The sequence below is a fragment of the Moschus berezovskii genome, chromosome 21, assembly GCF_049115385.1.
Source record: "Moschus berezovskii isolate FMDL1 chromosome 21, NW_MosBer_1.0, whole genome shotgun sequence".
Classification (NCBI taxonomy): Eukaryota; Metazoa; Chordata; class Mammalia; order Artiodactyla; family Moschidae; genus Moschus; species Moschus berezovskii.
The window spans coordinates 11,411,988-11,426,173 of record NC_142480.1 but is presented as its reverse complement, the minus strand read 5'-3'; the positions used below and the strand labels follow the sequence as shown (position 1 = coordinate 11,426,173).

Below are 14,186 nucleotides of genomic sequence, written 5' to 3'. Positions count from 1 at the left end.
CCTGCATTGGGTCCTGCTTTGCATAGCAAAAATAGTAAAACAAAATTAAGGCTGAAACAACAAATTCACTATTCTTTCTTAAAGGGAAATGATTTGGTCATTTCCTTTTAGCACATAATGTAAAATAAGTAAAATATATACACATATAATAATATATAATATTTACATATGTCATATAATAATAAGGAATATATATATATATATATATGTAAGTCTCAGGGGGCTTCCCTGTTAGCTCAGCTGGTAAAGAATCTGCCTGAAATGCAGGAGACACTGGTTCAATTCCTGATTCTGGTAGATCCCCTGGAAATAGGGTACCCACTCCAGTACTCTTACTTGGAGACTTTCATGGACAAAGGAGCCTGAGGGGGATAGTCTTGGGATCACAAAGAGTCAGACATGACAGAGCAACTAACATTTCCACACATCAAGGGACAAAAAGAAGTAAATGTAGTAATACCACAATTCTGTGAAGGCCAGGGTGTCAGCAAACTAAGGCACATCAAGCGTAATTCACTCCCTAAGTCGCAACTACAGATTCCTCCCCAGGCACTGGTCAGAAATGGTGCTCTTGACCATCAACCCGCACTGTCTCCTCAGTTATTAGATATATGAGATGAGGGCTCTGTGCCATTTGTCAGCCAAGGGAAAATGTTTTGTACCGTAAGCCTGCAAATCATGGAGGGCAGGGAAAATAAAGTTCACAAGAATTGCAGGGGAGTTTTATAAAACGGAGGACTAGGGATCCCTCACACATCCAAGCAGGGGAAGAGGGAAAGCCAGGCTCTGCAGGAGCCCCGCCCCGCATCCTCCCATCAGCATACAAAGGTGAGGTCTGCCTGGCACCCACCCGTGGGATGAGGGTGACTCACCTCCTCCTTGCACTCTTGGGGTCAGAGGTCATCCAGGGAGGGACTATTTAGCTGGCTGGAGTTCTCAACAGCCTCACTATGTGCAGGGCTTCACACGCTACTCTTCGATCCCAACAATTACTAAGCAGGGTAAGCGGGGGCCTGGGAGGTGGTGGGTGGGGAGCAAAGGGACTCCAGTCTCAGCCTCCCTCTCTGCTTCCATCAGGACTGTTGTCCCTGTGGCCAGAGGTTAGTGTGGCGAGGGGCCTTGAGCCCACCTTTACCATGAGGCGTTGGGAACCTCTGGTCTTGTCTTGACCCAGGTTTCCCTTATGGAGCCCTGAGACAGACCAGGTGGGAAAGTGAGCAGGGGAAAAGAGATGGGGTATTGGAGGTGGCCAGGATTTTGGAAATCAGGGAGCCAAGCAAAGTCATGATTAACTTCAAAACTGTGCTCAGAGCAGATTAGGGGGTGGGCTGGGAGTGGCCCACAGGCTGCAATGCTATCCATAGCTATCAGGGAAGCCCGCAATCAGGCAGAGCAGTTTTAACTTCACACTCTGTTTCTCAGAAAGACACTGGTGTCCTTGGCTCCACAACCAGTGTTCCTACACTGCCTCCAGGATGTCAGCTAAAGCCATAGAGAGTGGAGAAGGCGATGCCTTGGGCCCCCTCTTTTCGAGAATTGCTGTTGGATGGTGAGTGCCCTTGGGAAAGCTCCAGAGGGTGTGTGGCCCAGAGCTTGGGGCTTTCCTGGACATGGGCAGAGGGGTCTGGGTTCTGGCCTGGTGCTGCCACCAGGTGCCCTGGGCCCATCAAGTCTCTTCCCTGCTGGGCCTCAGCCTCCTGCTCTGTGCAGTCAGGACCCCCCAGCTCTCCACTGGGGCTGGGCCTCCCTCTCTCTGTCTTCTGCTTGGTTCACCTCCAAGCACCCTTGACACCTCTCAGCTCAGCTTCCTCTGAGGTCCCCTCCCTACATCAGAGATCCTGGGGGCTTCAGGAAAGGGTGCAGGGGGCTCTGTGGGGTATCTGGTCCCACAGCTGCCTGCCCCACTGTGTGCCTCCCCATTATTTCTTTCTTCCAGAGGAAGAAGAACCTTCCCAGTCAAGCAACCAGGACTCTGATGGTTCTTTTCCTAAGAAGCCACCACAGGGGCCACATCAGGGCCCAGATGGCTCTGGCTCTGACCCCAGAGACCCACCCAAGTCGGAAGGCAGCAATTTCTACCATTATGCAGGTACCGGGTCTCTGAGCACCAATCCATGGATCCTCACCCCACACCCACTGCTCAGCTCAACCTGCTAAGTTGTCAGTGTAAGGACAGTCTTCCTGATGGCATCTCTCTGACACACTGTCAGAAAAAAGCCACAGTGTACAGGAGATGAAATAAATGATGCTCTAGAATCAGACCACACTTCAGGGTTTAGCTCTGCCTCTGACTTGCTGAGTGACCCAGAGCCAGTCACTTGCCCTCTCTGGGCCTTTAAAGGTTTGTTTTTAAGCACAGGGGTAGAATGAGGTCACTCTTACAGGTCTCTCAGAACCAGGTCACCTCCAATTAAGTGGGGCAGATGTGCTGTTCAGGTTAGATACCAGACAGCCACCTGGCACAGGCTCGGGCATGGCTCTTTGCCAGTTAAAGTCCACTGCCCATGCCTGCCCTGTTGCCCCACAGCACCCAAGGCAGGTAAGTTTCATTTCTCCATCTGTGCTCCTCCCTTGATGCCCCAGGGCCTGGTCACTAATGTCCTCCCAGAACACACCCTCCAAGAGCAGAGTCACCTCTAATGTGTGGCCAGCCTAGGGCCATGGCAGCAAAAGTCACAGAGTTTTTTAAAAGTCATTTCAGAATAGTCATAGCATGGAAATTTACCAAGACAACTGGGCTTCCCTGGTGGCTCTTATGTTAAAGAAACTGTCTGCAATGCAGGAGACCTGGGTTCGATCCATGGGTTGGGAAGGTCCCCTGAAGAAGGGAGTGGCTGCCCATTCCAATATTCCTGCCTGGAGAATTCCATGGGCAGAGGAACCTGGTGGACTACAATTCATGCAGTCAGAAAGAGTGGACTGGACTGAATGACTAACAAACACAACCGTTTGTTAGCATACACTGAATTGTTTTTTGTTGTTCAGTCACTAAGTCGTGTGTGACTCTGCAATCCCATGGACTGCAGCATGCCAGGCTTCCTTGTCTTTTACTATCTCCCGGAGTTTGCTCAAACTCATATCCATTGAGTCGGTGATGCCAGCCAACCATCTCACCCTCTGTCACCCCCTAATCCTCCTGCCCTCAATCTTTCACAGCATCAGGGTCATTCCAGTGAGTTGGCTCTTGAATGGTGTTAACCATATTTGTGTTACTGTGCCTCCAATCTTCAGAGCTCTTTTCATGTCCTCACACTGAAACTCAATTAAATATTCTTTTCCTCCTGCCACTTCCTGGCTACCACAGTTCCTTCTGTCTCTTTGCTCAGCTAATCTGATCTAATTTCCATTTGAGTGGAATCTTACAGCATCTGTTATTTTCTAACAGGTTTCTTTTAGTTAGCATAAGGTTCCCCAGGTTCCTCATATGTCAGAAGTTCCTATTTGAAGTTGAATGATATCTTCTCGGGTGTCTATACCACGTGGGAAGGATCCATTCATCCGCTCATTGACAGTTTGCTTCCTCTTGGCCTCTGTGATCACTGCTGCTATGAACGTGGGGTGCAAATATCTCTTCAAGACCCTGTTTTCAATTCCTTTGGATCTATATCCATAAATGGGATTGCTGGGTTATATGGTTTTCTATTTTTAATTTTTTCAGGAAGTGTCACGCTGTGTTCCAGGTTTGTTGCACCATTTTATATTCCTACCAACAGTGCACAAATGTTCCCGTTTCTCCACATCCTAACCAACACTTGTTATTTTCCATTTTTGCTTTTTTTATATAGTGGCTTTCCTGGTGGGTGTGGCGTGGTATCTTGTTGCAGTTTGGATTAGAATTTCCTAATGGTTACTGATATTAAGTATATTTCTCTATTCTTGTTGGCCGTTTGCGTATCTTTAGGGAAATGTCTGTTCTGATTCTTTGCCCGTATTTTCTTTATTTTTTTGTCTGCACTGCGCCTTCATTGTTGCATGTGGGCTTTCTCCAGTTGCGCTGCACATTTGCCCCTTTTTAAATCAAATTATTTTAAATCAAGTTTTCTGTTGTTGGAGGAATTCTTTATACTATATCTTGAATATGAACCTCTAAACAGATACGTGTTTTGCCAATATTTTCTACCATCCTGTAGGTTGCCTTTTCACTCTGTTGATTGTGCCCTATCTTAGTGAATTAGGGCTGCTATAACAAAATGCCGTAAATTGGATGACTTAAAAAGAACAGGAACTTATTTTCCACAGTTCTGGAGGCTGGGAAATCATGATCTAGGCACCAGCGGACTCTGTGTGTGATGAGAGCTCACATCCTAGAACAACCATCTTTTCGCATTAACCTCCCATGTTGGGAGGAAATAGGAGCTCTCTTGGATCTCTTTTATAGGGAAAAATTGATCTCAATCAGGAGGGCTCTGCCTGCAAGTCTTAATCAGGGCCACCTCCTAACATCATCATATTGGGCATTAGGTTCCAATATATCATTTTTGGGGGACACAAACATTCAGACCATAGCATGGCTTAGGATGCCCAAAGGTGCACTTTGGATTTGTACTTCTTTCTCTGAACTCCTCCTTCGGTGCCTCCTTGATCCCTAGCCTGTGCCTGGCATAGGAGAAGGCCGCAGTGAATGAGGCTTGGCCCTTGACCTGAAAGAACTCAAAATCCAGCAGAGATTTCAGAGAACCATATTGCATTGTGGGAAATTTTGTGGCAGCAGGAACACAGCTAATTCACACTTGAGAGTCTATAGGTGAAGGTGGCCGAGGAAGACTGGGAACGTGTGCTCAGGGCAGGCTCTGGACGATGTGTTGGATGGCAGAGTCCTTAAAAATGTGCCTGGATTTGGCAGGCAAAAGATTGAATGTCAGGAGGCAGGGAGGTGGCTTCTATTCATTCCCTAGGATAGAAGCAGAAGCCTGATCATGCAGGGACCCCCTCATGCTCATGGAACAGGTGGACTTTAACTTATGTGCCACAGGGGGCAAGGACAGGATTTAACACCTTCATTCTTCTTCCCTGTACCCAGCAGCCAACATCCTCTGTATTGTCCCCATCCCTGGTCTTGGACAACAAGAGGTGATGGTGACTAGGACGGCAGTGGTAGAGCCAGAAACAGATTGGAGAGATGCAGCCACAAGCCAGAGATTGTCACCAACAGCTAGACAACGATGCTGGAGAGATAAGGAAGGATCCTCCCCTAGAGCCTTCAGAGAAAGCCTGGCTCTGCTCACACCTTGATCTTGGATCTCTGACTGGGAGAAAACATGAGAGCATAGTTCATGGTAATTCCTTACTGCAGCCTCAGGAAGCTAACATGGGCATGTGCTTTTAGAAGTTGAAGATTTGTAGCAACTTAGAGTTGGCAGGCGGAGGTTCACATTTTTAGCAATGAAGTATTTTTAATTTAAGGTATGCACATTGTCTTTTTAGACATAAGGCTATCGCACCCTTAGCAGACTAGGGTTTAGTATAGTTATACATAAATATAACTTATATATAGACGTATGCACTGAAAACCAAAAAGTTCACATGATATTCCCTTTACTTTGGTGATCTGTAACCCAATCGACAGTATCGCCAACGTGTGCCTGGACAGAGATTGAAAATCTCACTGTGTTTGATGAAATGTTGAAGGATGTGTTAGAGTCCGAATCTGTCAAAGGAGGAGGTGAGAGTCTCCACGGGAGCGCTGGTCACTGATCATAGAGAGAGGGATTTGTCGCTGGTGACCGGGTCTAGGGCTGCACTGTCCGATCGTGCTTTCTGTGATGGTACGCGTGTTCCCTGCGTGATCCAGTATCGTAGATCGCCACTAGCCAGATGCAACTATTGAGCACTTGAGAAGTGGCCCATGCAATTCCGGAACTGAGTTTTAAGTTTTATGTCATCTGAATTAACTGAGATTTAACTAGCTCATGTGGGTAGTTGTCTCCATAGTGGTGAGCATGGGCTAGAGCACTAGTCCCCAACCTTTTTGGGGCCAGGACCCGTTTCAGGGAAGATACTTTTTCCACAGGCAGGGAGGGGGAGGATGGTTTGGTGATGGTTCAAGCGCATGGTATTTATCATGCACTTTATTTATATTAGGGCTTCCCTGGTGGCGCAGAGGTTAAAGCATCTGCCTGCAATGCGGGAGACCTGAGTTCGATCCATGGGTTGGGGAGATCCCCTGGAGAAGGAAATGGCAACCCACTCCAGTATTCTCGCCTGGAAAATCCCATGGACAGAGGAGCCTGGTGGGCTACAGTCCATGGGGTAGCAAAGAGTTGGACATGACTGAGCGACTTCACTTGATTTATATTATTATTGGATTGTGATGTATAATGAAATCATTATACAACTCACCATAATGCAGAAGCAGTGGGAGCCCTGAGCATGTTTTCCTGCAACTAGATGGTCCCATCTGAGAGCAAGAGGAGACAACGACCCCCGAAGTGTCTCACTTATGTCGGGTCGACCCTGTCATCTCCTTTGGGTACTGTTACTGCAGAAACCCTGCTTCACAAAGATAGACCGTCGGACACAGAAGCAGCCTTTTCAGTGCTTTTGTGGCAATCCCAAGCTATTCTGCCTTGATTTTAATCTAGAACATATGGAGATTTGAAGTCATCTCAAACATACTTTCAAGACCACTGTTATTTGTGATCTCAAGCAGTTGATCCTCTACTAGAAGGCACAAAATCAACTCACCTGTCTTTTTTACTGGTTGGGAATCCATTCCTTCCCAGTTCAGGGGTCTTTTGTGGTTGAGAAGTAATGCTCAAACTCTTTTGAAAGCTGAAATAAGTGGATCATGCACCAGTTGGGAGAAAGATGATCCTGACCGAGTCTCTTTCCAACTCTCTGCTAATATTTGAAACATGTCAAAATTCCCAGTGTTCACTCATCACCTGCATAATTCCAGTTTGGCTCTAAATGCAGCCACTTTACCTGGTGACTTGAACAGTTGTCATTCTCTCCTGAAGTGTCAGACTGAGTTCATTGAGCAAGTTGAATATGTCACACAAGTAAGGATGTTTTTCAACACCTTCTGTGTCACTGAAATATGCTGCCAGTGGTGACTGCTTTTCTAAAAGAAATCCCTGGAGCAGCTCTCACAACTCCAAGCTGCTGGCCAGTGATCTACCTTTAGAGAGCTGTCTCATTTCTGTGTGTAGGAGAAGACGTTTATGCTCTGCATCCATTTCCTCACAGAGCTGCATGAACAGATGTGAGTTAAGGGCACGTACTTTAATGTGGTTGATAATTTTCATCACTTCCTGCAAAACGTTAAGTTCAGGTGACATTTTTCAGCTGGCGAGCGTTTCTCTGTGGATGACGCAGTGTGTAGACTCACATTCAGAGGTGACCGCTTTGACCAATATAGTGAAAACAGAATTCCAGCCAGTCATGGCAGGCACTCCGTCTGTGCATATACCAATGCAAAATGACCCGTTCAGGTTTCCTGATATGTAGTCATTCAGAGACTTGAATAGTTTTGCAGCTGTGGTGTTGGTTGGCAAGAAAAGTACACATAACCATCCGTGCACATCCTCCTGAAAAATATATCTCACAAAAACAAGTAAAGTTGCCTTGTGGTCAACATCGGTAGATTCACCAACCTGGATTGTATAACACGGTGACTCATTAATCCCTTCTAACAATTGGCCTCAGTATGTCTGCTGTTTCACATGCCAGTTTTTGAACTTCAGCCTCTCCTAAAGAGGAACACATGCCAGCTTTTGAACTTCAGCATCTCCTAAAAGTTCATGACAAATGACCTTAGCAGCAGGCAGGATCAGTTCTTCACCAACAGTAAACAGTTTCTTAGATTTAGCAATGTGGTTTACCACTAAGAATGATGCTCTCAGTGCAGATACACTTGATAAAGTGAAGGCCTTCGATAATTGCTTCTCTTCTTCCTGTTCACTTTTTTTTTTTTTAATTTTGAAAAACCACAGAGGCTTGTCTTTTAATGCAGGGTGCTTGGTCTCCATGTGGCAAAGCAGTTTTAAAGGTTTCAAAGCTTCGTTGGGTAGCTGGTTGCCACGTATTATACAAAGCAGGATTGGAGTATGCGAATCACCTGCTGCAATGAACTTGTACTTTAAGTAGCACTCTTGGTATTTTCTTTTAAATGGAGCTTTCTCTTCATTGGCCATCTTAGAGTCTTCTACAGTCTCATCATTGGGTCTTTCTCCATTTTCAAAGAAACCCTTCAGCACCATTTGCTTTTTAAAATTTTTTTACTTATTTGGTCAAGTGTTAGCTTGTGGACTTACCAAAACCGTGACTAAAACAAGTGCACAGTGCAGGAAAGAGGCAAGGATGGAAATGGTAAATAAAATAGTGAGTGGGACATGTGGGGACTAAAATAAGTGTCGGACTCTGACTTAAAGCCTGCCACCAGATGCAGCTTAATTGTCACTTGTCACTCACTAGTAGGGTTTTGATATAAGTCTGCAAGGTATTCGTTTATTATGGTCCCTGTGCAGTTAAACCTTTCTATTGGAGATCATATACATTTACAGCCGCTCCCCAGTCCTACCATCACCACCTCAGCTGCAACTCAGAGCATCAGGCATTAGACTCTCATAAGGAGTAGGCAACGTCAATCTGTCACAAGCACAGTTCACGGTAGGGTTCGAGCTCCTAAGAGAATGTAATGCTGCCGCTGATCTGACAGGGGGTGGAGCTCAAGCGTTAATATGAGCGAGGGGGAGTGGCTGTAAATACAGATGAAGCTTTGGTGGCTCACCTGCCACTCAACTCCTGCTGTGCGACTGAGTTCCTAACAGGCCAGGGACTAGTATTGGGGTTGGGAACCCCTGGCCTAGGGTATGACCTTGGGTGTGTGTGGCATAGGATCCAAGATCCTTGGAAATGAGGAGGTGGGAACTGTAAGATCAGTTTGTTGAAAACATCATCTGTGCAGAAATGGAAACCCTCAAGACAGGTCAGGGGTCCTGATGGAGAGAGATGTTGGTGAGCCAGGAGCTACAACCTTCCAGAAATGACTAGGGGATGGAGACTGCTCTTGCAACTTCTCTCCCTTGCGTGGGACCAAGACTCTTTTTCATGGGGAGCTATCTGAGCTCACTCTCACAGATCCTGAAATCTCTGGAACTGTCCCAGCTGTCCAAAATCCCTAGTCCCTGCCAGACCCAAGAGCTCTGAGCAACTCAATGTGGTCCAGGCGTGCTCTGTCCAGTGTGGCCAGGGCCTCCAGCCACAAGGCAGGACATGCAGAGGAAGCATGGTGCCTTCTGACGAGGGAATAAGGGGTGCTTCCTACAGAAAGTCACAAGTAGGCTGAGCCCTGGAGGACTGGGGGGCTTCCACTCCAGCTGTAGCCAGGGAAGGGCATAGGGTGTCTGGAAGATGAACAGACAGAACAGCCAAATATATTCCATTGCAAAAAGTAGCATGCTTTTCTTGATTTATTTTTTAATGATACCAAAATGTGTTAAATTCAAAAAGCAGCATGAAACCTTTTCAAGGCAGGTTCCTCTCCCCATCTGAAGCAACACAGAGCTCTGCGCCCTTGTCCATCCTCCTCTGATTCCTGGAAAATCAGACTTCTCTGTAAAAGCAGAGAGAGCCGCACAGGGCTGCTATCTCCTGTGATCCCAACTCCAGGGAACCCTTCCCACTGGGACAGCAGCAGAGACCCAGGGGAAGTCCAGTGCTGGGCACTCACAGGGGTTCTTTCTGTCTCCAGGCATGACTGCAGCTGCTGTGATTGGAGGAGGTGAGTCTCTTTGGGAAGAAGCTCAAGGCCCCATCTGCCCCTGTCCCTGGGCTCCTGGGAGCACCCGTTCTTGACCAAGTCCAAGATTGCCTTCAGCCCCAAGACCTGGGTGGGTAAGGGTGGGGTGGACAGGGAACAGAGGTTGAATTCTTGAGGTAACAAGAACCTAGCTAAGAAGGAACTGAAGGAAACCCATTTATAACACCCACTTCCAATCTCAGCTTCTCTCAAGTGCAAACTGTGGGATCCAGGCAAGTTGGTAGATCTATCCAAACCCATGATTCCTCCCCAGAAAGTAGTGCCAGGGGCCCTTCCAAATGACTGTAAGGAATGTGTGAGCTGATTGTGTGGATTACTCAGAACTGCTCTGCCTACAAGCCTCTAGTCATCCAGCAAGCCTAGCGGTTTCCTGCTGGGCCTCCGGCCAGGGTCCTCCACACAGTGGCCAAAATTAAAGAGAATGAAACATTTCTGTCACACCAGCCACAGTCTCAAGTGCTCAGTGGCCACATGTGTACACCGTGTGGACGGTGCAGACACAGAAGGTTCCTGGTTGCAGAAGGTTCTATGCCTGCACCGTCTGGAGATGTAGGGACCCTGGGGGGATGCTCGCTGGTGGCCTCAGGGCAGAGGACAGAAGCTTCCACCCAGCACCTTTTCAGAAGAGCAGTTCTGTCCTTATACTGTGGGCCTGTGCTTGCATGAAAGACACCAGTTTCCCACCAAAAGGGGGCATTTGAAGACCGCTGCTTGTTTCAACTTTATTTCATAAAGGGCAAACTAAAACCTAGGGAGGACTCCTGAAGCTTCCAGGGTCACAGGCAAGCAGAGTCACCAACAGGCCTGGGTTCCAGGTTCTTGGAGGAGGACGGGGTGTTGGGGTGGGCATCCACCCAGTTGTGTCCACACCTCCAGCCTTCCCTGGCCTATGGCCCTATGGTCTGAGGAGAGAGAAGAGGACCCCTCACCTCAACCCCCCAGGAAGGTGTCAGGGAGGTCTGGGGAACCTGTCCCTCGCAGCTAGCCCTGAAGTGTCTCTGCCCTTACAGTTATGGCTGTGAGGGCTGTGCCCGTGGCGCTGGACACTGTGGGCTTCAAAAGAAAAGGAATCTCCCGCTCCTCCTTAGCGGCCAAGATGATGTCATCAACTGCCAGAGCCAGTGGGGGCGGGGTTCCCTCTGGCAGCCTCGTCTCCAATCTCCAGTCCCAGGGTAAGTGTCTCCCCGGGAGGAGGCGGGGGACGGGTAACAAATCAGCACAAGGTTGATCCAGATGCTAAAGAAGCATCCAGGCTTCTTCCAGCTTCGTGGTCCTCAGTGTCCCACTGGTTCTTTGTGTCCCCGTTACCGTTTCCTCTTCTGGTTGGGTGTGGGGTGGCGGGATGAGGGGTGTGTCGCTCAGGAGGCCTGCATGCCTCATAAACCCTAAAAAACCTGGTTAGGTGCCCACTCCTCCCTGAGCCCAGCCTGGTGCTGTGAAGGGGAGGGGCAGCCTGTCATTTCTCAGAGGGTCTGCCCTGTCTCTGATGGACTGATCATTGGAGTTCACGTCTCCTCTTTGGGCAGCCGTGTGCAGCCGCCCCTCCCTGAGCAGATATCCTGGGGTCTCAGAAGTAGAGAAGGAAACAGGGGTGGGATGTCAGTATCTAGGGCCTCCAGTGAGTCCTGGGGTCTCTGACACCCACAGTCTTGCCGGGGGCTGCTGGGCCTGCCTGTCCTCTTGTGTTCTAACCTTCTCCTCTCTCCCAGGGGCAACTGGACTTTCCACACCATCCAACATCCTCCTGGGATCTGCTGGGGCACTTTTGGGGGCCTTGCTATGGGAGTCCTACAGCTCCTCCAGGAGGACCCAGTACTGAAGCAGAAAGGGGCTCCCATTCTGGAGATGACCCTCCAGGGCATCCAGATGTCAGTCTCCCAAATGACAAGTTCCCTGCCTCCCAAAATTCTTCAAAGAATCATAAGAAATAAAGATGAGATGTAGTGACCTTCAATAAGTGTCCATGCTGTGTTCTTGTTCTCCAGGCAGGGTGCAGGGCACCTACAGAGACCTGTAGGTGTTGGGTGTAGGGCAGGAACTCTGTAAGAATGAGCACCAATCCAGAACAGGAAGCTGTGTCTTTCCCCAGTCCTGCCACTCAGTTTTGACCCTGCGAAGATTGTGTCTCTTCTTTGAGCCTCAGTTTGCTGCTCTTCAGATGGGAACTTGTACCACATGTCTTCAAAGACCTCAGCCAGAGGAGCTCACAGCTTGGCCCTGGGTGTCGGGGGACGTTCAGCTTTAAGGGATCCAATATGTTATTCTTTTCTTTTGTGTGCCGTTTCTCAAGGATTCTCTATCCCTTATCAGTTCCTGGAAAACAGGAACGAGCAGAGCTGCACGCAGTTCTCAGGACTGAGATCATGAGAGAGGGCACCTGCTTGGATTCCTTTCAGTGACTCCCTTCAGTGACCTCACTTAAATGTAATCTATTCACTTATGCCCCTCTTACTCAAGATATTGAATGCTTTCTGACCCTTTGAAGATTGTTATTTGCTTGGCTTTGTTTTTGTTCAATTTTTTTTTTTTACTGCCTAAAGCTGCCTTGTATGAAGAAGGCGTTTCTGCAAATAAAGCACCCTTGTTTCACTCGAGACTTGGGTCCCCTGTGTCTCTCTTCTCATCGACTCCAGTCCCCCGGTCCCGGTCTACAAAGACCGTGACACCGGGGGTCAGTTTCAGCCACTGACCCTCAGTTACCAAGCCCTTCATCCTCAGGCAGTATTGATCCCCTCCCCTCCCCACTCAAGACTCTGGGTCTGGCTGTTTCACGACTCATCAGTAACACTGTCTGCCTGGCCTGGTGGCCTTTGGAGTGCTTCAGGTGGGAAGAGAATCTGCATTTCTCCAGAGAGCTGTCTCTGTTGTCTAGAGCTCAGTTCACCGGCCCCAAGTGAAACAGCCCAGAACCTGCAAGGTCAGACAGGTCTCCCAACTATGGGGCTCCCAAGAGGCCAGTCAATGCAGAACACTCACTTCCTAAGACCCACTGGGTGCCTGGCCCTGGATCCAGTGCAAGGCTCCATGTGTGTTAACTTGGCACCTGCAACCTACCTGCCCATGTGGATAACCCACACCAGGTTCTGAAAGACCTGCCTCCACTTAAAAGTGAGTTTCTGATCCCAACCTGTTGGCTCCAGGACTCCAGCCCAGGTCCCCACTCTGGCCTTAACACCTGTCTTCCCTCCTGCTCCTTCTCCACTTGGCTGTCTCCTTATGATGCTGCCTCAGCTCACTCCTGCAGCTTCCAGCTGGCTTCAAGGGCTCCATCCCAGTCTCCTTTGGCTGCGGTAGATTGGCGGGATCCCTCTCAGCCCAACGTGTGTGACATTGAACAAACCTTACTCCACATTGGGTCTATTCCTTTAGCTCTGGACTTGCCTGGTGGCTCAGACGGTAAAGCGTCTGTCTACAATGCGGGAGACCCAGGTTCGATCCCTGGGTTGGGAAGATACCCTGGAGAAGGAAATGGCAATCCACTCCAGTACTATTCCTGGAAAGTCCCATGGACAGAGGAGCCTGGTGGGCTACAGTCCGTGGGTTCGCAAAGAGTCGAACACAAACGAGCGACTTCACTTTCACTTGTTGTCTGTTGCCTGTGCTTAGTCATGCTGACTTGCATGTTTCCTGTAGCCTGAAATACACAGGACAGCCCATTCTCAAGGCTCTGACTCTTAATGATAGAACGCTTCTTTAGAAAACTGCAGAACAGAGAATAACAGTTTGTTTAGTTGGAGGTTTATAGGAACATCGTGACCAGACCTAAGGGACTAGTGCCAAGAACAAAGGCACCAGGAAGGTTGCAACAATCAGCCACACCCCCTCCCCTCTGAGTATAAAGGAAGCCTGAATGCTAATTCTGGGAGGGTGATTTTTGGGGACACTTGACTGCCATCTTCTCTGTTGGTTTTCTGAATAAAGTCTCTTTTCATTGCCCCAACAACCTCTCTCTCAACTTATTGACCCGTCATGTGGCAAGTAATATGAGCTTAGACTCCATACAGGTGCAGTGTTGGTGGGCAGTTTGAGGAAAGCACAGATATAATGGCGTCAAGGGACCTGTGGTCAATGACAGAAATGACTACGTTTCAGTGCCCTTTCACCGTACCTGTATAGCTCATGTCACTGAGAGCTGGAATTTATTATCCCTCCCTGAACCCAGGCTGGCCTTCTGGAGGAAAACTAACACAGAGACCTAAATGGAGGAGTCAGTTCTTTCTTCCAGACAAGGTTCAGGAATGAGCCCAGCTGAGATCCACAAAGCCAGCCCACTGCTGACTGCAGGTGTAGGAGGGAGCCCAGCTGAGAACAGGAAAACCACATGCCTAAACTACTGAATTGATGCTTTTGAAGTGTGGTGCTGGAGAAGACTCTTGAGAGTCCCTTGGACTGCAAGGAGATCCAACCAGTCCATCCTAAAGCA

General features: G+C 48.5%; 1 protein-coding gene across 1 annotated transcript; it reads left to right on the top strand.

The window, feature by feature from the left end:
* The first annotated feature begins 1,383 nt into the window (after nucleotides 1–1,383).
* LOC129550162 (interferon alpha-inducible protein 27-like protein 2A) lies at nucleotides 1,384–11,594 on the top strand. Its single transcript, XM_055417630.2, has 5 exons — nucleotides 1,384–1,549; nucleotides 1,937–2,089; nucleotides 9,695–9,724; nucleotides 10,774–10,935; nucleotides 11,473–11,594. Exons 1-5 carry the CDS (start codon nucleotides 1,510–1,512, stop codon nucleotides 11,580–11,582), a joined length of 495 nt encoding a protein of 164 aa, XP_055273605.2. The 5' UTR covers nucleotides 1,384–1,509; the 3' UTR covers nucleotides 11,583–11,594.
* The last annotated feature ends 2,592 nt before the right edge of the window (nucleotides 11,595–14,186 follow it).

Excerpts from the sequence above, each read along its gene's own strand:
- LOC129550162 (XM_055417630.2), top strand. The coding sequence starts at position 1,510 with ATGCCTTGGGCCCCCTCTTTTCGAGAATTGCTGTTGGATG. Across the intron at positions 2,090-9,694 it reads CAATTTCTACCATTATGCAG|GCATGACTGCAGCTGCTGTG; the intron begins GTACCGGGTCTC and ends TTCTGTCTCCAG. Across the intron at positions 9,725-10,773 it reads AGCTGCTGTGATTGGAGGAG|TTATGGCTGTGAGGGCTGTG; the intron begins GTGAGTCTCTTT and ends CTGCCCTTACAG.